A 6,899-nucleotide genomic window follows, 5' to 3' on the forward strand; every position below is an offset into this window, starting at 1 on the left:
CAGGTTGGGGCGACGGCACGAAGACCTCGGGGCGGCGGCGGGGACCGCGGGCCGCGGCGCTACGAGCCGAAGGGGCGGTGTAGCGGCGGAGCGTGGGTCGGTGCAATCGCGGGGACGGCGGCTGGGACCGTGTATCGCGGCACTACGGCCCGTAGGGGCGACGTAGCGGCGACGCACGAGTCAATGCAGCCGCGAGGAGAACCACGGGGCGGCGGCGCTGCGGCCCGACGGGGCGACGCAGCGGCAGCCTGTTGCTCGATCGGCGGAGGGGCGCGCTGAACTCGGGGACAATCTTCACGGGACCTGCGGAGGCGCGCGCAACTAACGGGTCAGGTTGGTCACGCGGCGTAGATGAGGCGGATCGCGGCGGCGAGCGGGTGATCAAGTTAGTCGCGCGCGAGGTCGGGGACGCCGCTCGATGGAGGCGTAGTGGCGGCGGAGTCCGGGATGAGGCCGGCGACGACGGACGGCGTGGGACGTCGTGCGAACGAGTGTGTCGGCACCGGCACCCGGGCAGCCAAAGCAGCGCCGGCGCCCAGGCAGCGAGCCCCGAGCGACCAATGGTGCAGCGGCGCACGAGTTGAGGCATCCGACGAGCGTGACGCAGCCGTCCCGACGCAGCCGAAGACGAGGCCGGCGAGGTAGACCGCCGGGCCGCCGTGCAGACGCGGCGGAGGCGGGTGGCGTCGATCGATTGGCAGGCCGGCGCGCGAGCGGCGGCTATGATTGGCCGTCGCGTGGCGCGAGGCCGCCGGGTGAAGGCAATGCAGGTGTCCCGGTCGGAGAGGGCGCAAACGGTCGGCGTAGATTGACGGGCGGGCCAGCGCGTAGACGACGGCAGTGAGGGGCCGCCTGTCGCGCGAGGCCGCGGGGTCGGTGAAGGAGCCGGCCGGTCGCGACAGTGTCAGAGTAGAAGCGCATGGAGGTCGACGGCGGCGGCGGGCGACGCAAACCGGTCAAGTAGATCGGAAAACCAAAAGGAAAAACGCCGATCAAAACGACCGGCGAGAGAGCGAAAAAACCCGGAGCAAGGGTTCGGGAAAAAGACTCTTTAGGGCAGCCAGCCAACACGGCCGGCGTACGAACCCTAGGTACGGGCGGCGCGGCCTCCGGCGGCGGTCATGGCGGCCGACCGCCCCGGAGGCGGCGTGCGGGTGCGGAAGCGGCAGCGGCTAGGTTTTGAATCATGATTAGGCTGCTACCATGTTAGAACGGAAAGAAGTTTGATGGAATTGCTCGTTGTATTGCTTGAGCCTCGTGGGAGCCAAATACTAGTCTATACTCAATAGAGAACAAGTTGAGTCCGTGGCAACCCGGACGCGTCCAGTAGCTGCACACGTCCGGCCTCCCTTTATGGGCGAGTCACCACCGGCTCCCGCCGGCCAGCCCACTCATGCCTGCACACGTAGCGCCCCCGACGATCCTATCCCCTCGCCGCAGACGGCTTATAAATCGCACCTCGTACTGCACCTGCTTCCACAACCACAAGTTGCAGCCAAGTGAGCAAGACAACACACCAGATTTCTGAGACAATCAAGATCAGCACCTGTGCAAGATGGAGTACCAGGGACAGCAGCAGCACGGTCAGGCGACTAACCGCGTCGACGAGTACGGTAACCCGGTGGCCGGACATGGCGTCGGCACCGGCATGGGCGCGCACGGCGGCGTCGGCACCGGCGCGGCCGCTGGTGGGCAGTTCCAGCCCTCGAGGGAGGAGCACAAGGCCGGAGGGATCCTGCAGCGCTCCGGCAGCTCTAGTAGCTCCAGCTCGGTGCGTGTTTACGTACTTCTTTCTACTCCGTAATTAAACTACGTTTCCATAGTTGCATGCGTGAAGATTATGCATGAAGAAGCATTAATGACTGATTTTTTTCCCGTTCGTGGTGATAGTCTGAGGATGATGGCATGGGCGGGAGGAGGAAGAAGGGCATCAAGGATAAGATTAAGGAGAAGCTTCCGGGTAGCCACGGCGACCAGCAGCAGACCGCTGGCACCTACGGGCAGCAAGGTCATACTGGAACGGCCGGCACCGGCGGCAACTACGGCCAGCCCGGACACACCGGAATGGCTGGCACCGACGGCACCGGTGAGAAGAAGGGCATCATGGACAAGATCAAGGAGAAGCTGCCCGGACAGCACTGAGCCCCGCCCGCGGCCGCTACTTGTGAAAGTCTGGCCACCTCTGCAGAATAATAAGATGGAGATACAATAAAACTTCCCGAAATAAAGTGAGTTTTAGCTCACTTATAATGTCTGAGTTCCGAGTTTTGTGGACTTAAATATAGGGGTTTCTTGTATGTACCGGGAAGTTTCCTACTCTGTACTTTTGACGTGTGAATTTTCTTTTGGTTGAACTGTGTATGTATTGTATGCATATCATGGTATAATACAATATATTTTGCTCGTTTACTTTAGCCATCGCCATTGCATGATTCTAAGTTTTGCCCATGTGGCATATTGTAGTGCATTTGAAATGTTTTAAGAGAGTTTGAAACATTCTAGGTAATGTTTTGAAAATTTGAAAAACAACGCTTTCACGTATATCTCTACTCCTAACGGAGCAGTTGGTAGCCTGGTATGCCGGTTTAATTTTCATCTGGTTTATTTCCTCCCACCACCTCCTCCCATGAACCCACTTGGCTTTTCTCCCCGTAAACCAACCTCCCCACAATTAAACTCCACCATCCGCGCCACCAGCTCGCACGATCTGGATCCAGAGAGGGGTACCCGTCCCGTTCCTCGTGCTGGTCGTCGAAGAGAGAGAGAGAGAGAGAGAGCGGACAGGAGCGCAGCGCCGATGCCGTCCGTGGAGGATATTGGTAGGAGCGAGGGAGGGAGGGCACCTCCTGCTCGTCTCCCACTCCTCCTGCGCGACCTCGACTCGCGGGTCACCCCCGCCACCGACCACCTCGTCAAGATCGATCACGCAACGGCCACCGACGTACGCTCACAGGACGGCCATGAGATCGATCTGCCGGCCCAGGCCCCGCCGCCAACGGCCAGATCCCTCAGGCTGCCGGCATCGACATGGACCATGCCCAATCCAACCTAGACCATGCATGCACCATCACGAACCTGGCCGTGAAGCACGTGGACCTGGTCGTCGATGCCATCTTAGCTTCCTTGAGCCAGAGGAGGTTTGGAGGTCGCGAGCATCTCCTTCTTCGCCGACAGTGTCACGTACACGTCCTCCTAGGTGAGCACGCACATTTCCGGTTCATTAATATCTTCTCCTTTTTGCATTTTTAAGGTTCTAAGAACTCCGATATCACTGGATACTCTTCGGCGCTTTTCATTTATTCTGAAAAACCTATAGATAAAGGTGCACCTATTTTACCGGAGGCATACCTGATATTTCCGGTAAGAGTTAAGGCAGCTGGAAAAATGCAAAAGATTTCAGGCTACCTACATTTTGATATCATTTTCTTAATCAGGTACATGAAGTTCAATCAATCCCAATGAAAGGACATACTCTGACAAAATGATTCAGAGTGGCATATCTATAGTAGATGTTATGAATTCTAGAGTAGGTCTGTCACACAATGAAATTGTTGCTCAGATTTGCCGTCAGCCCCACCTGGTAAAGCGTAAAGAGAAAATTGGTAATATCTTTCTTTTTTTGGAACAAAGACGCATGAAGCGTCCGGCTTTAAATTAATAAAGCCATAAGACAGCATCCACATAAGGTTTAAGCTTACAAACCAAACCGACAACAGTTCAGCGGGCTCGACGTCCTGGCAAAGATAAAGCCAGCAGTTCAAACAAGCAAAGATAGCTCATAGCAAGGTTCGCGACACAACTAAACTAAACGCAAAAGGCTCAAGCGTGCTGTTCTTAAAGTCTTGCTCTCGTCATGCACAGCTTGATCTTCTCCATAGTCTCGATCATGCGGTCCTCGTCACGCTGCTTCCCCAATGGCGCCCAAGCCTGTAGGAAAAGATGACATTTGAAAATAATCTCAGCGGGGTGAGCAGGAAACTTGTGCTCGATAGTAATTTTGTTCCTCACGGTCCAAATGGACCAAAGCATCGCCCCTACGCAGCGCCAAACCACCCACGCATTCGCACCCATCTGTGCGGATAACAAGTTAAGCACATCGGCGCTAGTTTGCGGGTTCCAATTCTGATTAAAAGTATCTCTGACCGCACTCCACGCAAATCTAGCGAGACAACATCTGAAGAATACGTGGTTAGCGTCTTCCCCAAGACCACAGATGGCGCATGTCCCATTCGCCGACCCATTGCGCTTGGCCACATTATCCGAGGTTGGAAGGCGATTGCGGAACATTTGCCACATAAAGATCTTAATCTTAAGGGGAATGCCAGCCTTCCACAGCCCCCTAGCCATATCAAGCTCATTCCCCTCCGTAAGCTTCTCGTATAAGGATTTGACCGAGAATTTCCGTGAAGTAGTTAGCCTCCATGAGATCTCGTCATTATCCTGACCGAGCCTCTTCCCCTCGAGCTCAGCCACAAGTGCATTCCAATCCTCGACCTCTCCTGCCTCCAGAGGCCTGAAGAAGGAGATCGCCGGAGGGTGCACTCTAAGGGCGTCAGCTACCAAAATGTGCGTGTCCGTGGCGAGCTGATACAACTCTGGGTGTGATTGCCACAACGGAGTTTGGCCCCTCCAACAGTCCAGCCAGAAACGCGTGTACGTTCCGCTGTTGACTGAAAAATGGGCGCCAACCGCAAATGCTGGTCTCACCGCTTGGATGCCATTCCAAAACAACGATCCCTTGGGCTTGGCTTTAAACAAATTGTCGTCCGGGAAATATTTTGCCCGAAGGATGTCCGCCCAGAGACCCTTCTCATTTTGAGCGAGTCGCCACCACCATTTGGTGAGCAGGGCAACGTTCATAAGTTTCGAGTTCGTGATCCCCAAACCACCGAACTTCTTCGGTCTACACACCGCAGCCCACTTTACCAAGTGATATTTGTGTTTCATCCCAGTTCCTTCCCAAGAAAACCAGGCGCGCGGTGTGTCAAGCTTGGCGTGCACTCCATCGGCAAGGAGGAACATGCCCATTGTAAAGAGAGGAAGGGAGGATAAGCTAGAATTGGTCAAAATTAACCTAGCGGCTGAAGACATAAACCTCCCTCTCCACGGACTAACCCAATTCACCACTTTGCCATAAAGGGGCGCCCATTCGACTATGGTCAGGTTCTTGTGCGTAATCGGTAGCCCTAGATATTTGATCAGAAACTTCCCAAGCTTACAGTTGAGCAAGTTTGCAACCCGCCTACTTTCACGATCAACCATCCCTATGGTGATCACTTCACTTTTGAGAAAATTGATCTTTAGCCTGGACAATATCTCAAAAGTTAGCAGCAATAACTTAATCGATGCAATGCTATGATCGTCCGGCTCGAATAATAACATCGTGTCATATGCGTACTGTAGGTGAGTCACACCGCCGGGGATGAGGTCAGAGATTAACCCTTTAATGTGACCCGCAGCCCTGGCCTTTTTAACCATAGCCACTAGAGCATCCGCAACAAAATTAAAGATCAAAGGCGAGCTCGGGTCTCCCTGCCTTAGGCCACGCTTGTTGCGAAAGAAATTGCCCATTTCACCGTTGATGGTCACCGCCGTGTGCCCACTACTCACGAGGTGCATGATACGATGAACAAAGCCCCCATCAAAGCCCTTTTTGATGAGGACCTCACGCACGAACTCCCAGTTCACGCGGTCGTAGGCCTTCTCCAAATCTAACTTGAGAAGAATGCCTCTCGACTTGGTATGTTTAAGCTCATGAACGATTTCAAGAAGCGCTAGAGGGCCTTCTAGAATGTTACGATGCTTCAAAAACCCGGTCTGACTAGGGCTAATCACCCGTTGTGCGACGGGCGCCAAGCGGGAAGCGTAGGCTTTCGCGCAAATCTTGAAAGGGACATTGATCAGGGTGATCGGCCTAAAGAGTTTTATGTCGTCAGCCCCTTTCACTTTGGGTATCAAGCTGATCGCCCCATAGTTTAATCTAGCCAGGTCCACTGTGCCTAACGCAAAACCATTCACTATGGCATAGAAAAGGTGCTTAAGGTTAGGCCAATTTTTTTTTTGAAAAACTCGACCGGCCACCCATCCGGCCCAGGCGCCGTGTCCGATTTCATATCGAGCACAGCTCTATCGATCTCCTCCAGAAGGAAAGATAGAACGAGCCAATCGCTCTCCTCCTGTGAGACCCTTCCGGATGGGTCCCAAATGTCATTGCGGAGGCAAAGAGTTTTATCCTCGGCCGTCCCCAAGAGGCCGATGAAAAACTCATAAATGTGGGCCACAATGAGGTCGTTGGTAAGAAGGAGACCATGTTCTGATTGTAACCGAAGAATAGTGCTTTTACCTTCCTACCATTGGCGTACGCATGGAAATATCCGGTGTTAGCCTCGCCTTTGGTGACCCACTTGATACTACCCCTACGACGCCAGTATTCCTCTTCAGCCCCGAGGATAGCTAAGACTTTGCGTTCGAGATCGTACCGAAAGGCCCATTCTCCCTCCGAGAAGGGACATTGATCGGCCTCCAAGTCAAGCGCGGCTATTGTCTCAACAATTCTAGCCCGCTCCCTCCTGGATTCACTGCCATGGTTAGCCCCCCACCCACGCAAGAACACCCTGAGTTTGCTAGCTGCTGCGGTCCAGCACTCTGCCGGTCTGCGTTGCTGCCCTAGTTGAGCGCAGATCAAAGCCCACCGATCCGCGACCATCTGAACAAACCCCTCGGACTCGAACCATGCCGTTTCGAAGTAGAAACGAGAGCTACGTCTAATATATTCCTTCCCAGAGGAAAATATCAACGGAACATGGTCCGAGCCTATTCTAGTTTCGGCAACAAGTGTGCATAAGGGAAAAAGGACCTCCCATCCGGGAGTAAAAAACACTCTATCTAACACACTCCGC

General features: G+C 54.3%; 1 protein-coding gene across 1 annotated transcript; it reads left to right on the plus strand.

The window, feature by feature from the left end:
* Positions 1-1,477: 1,477 nt before the first annotated feature.
* Positions 1,478-2,409, plus strand: LOC109773988 (dehydrin DHN3). The gene is made up of 2 exons (XM_020332710.4): positions 1,478-1,771; positions 1,891-2,409. Exons 1-2 carry the CDS (start codon positions 1,556-1,558, stop codon positions 2,140-2,142), a joined length of 468 nt encoding a protein of 155 aa, XP_020188299.1. The 5' UTR covers positions 1,478-1,555; the 3' UTR covers positions 2,143-2,409.
* Positions 2,410-6,899: the final 4,490 nt, after the last annotated feature.

The sequence above is a fragment of the Aegilops tauschii genome, chromosome 6 (genome assembly GCF_002575655.3).
Source record: "Aegilops tauschii subsp. strangulata cultivar AL8/78 chromosome 6, Aet v6.0, whole genome shotgun sequence".
In the NCBI taxonomy this organism is placed as follows: Eukaryota; Viridiplantae; Streptophyta; class Magnoliopsida; order Poales; family Poaceae; genus Aegilops; species Aegilops tauschii.

Coding starts and splice junctions, on each gene's coding strand:
- LOC109773988 (XM_020332710.4), top strand. CDS start 1,556: ATGGAGTACCAGGGACAGCAGCAGCACGGTCAGGCGACTAACCGCGTC. Junction 1,772..1,890: donor GCTCTAGTAGCTCCAGCTCG/GTGCGTGTTTAC, acceptor TCGTGGTGATAG/TCTGAGGATGATGGCATGGG.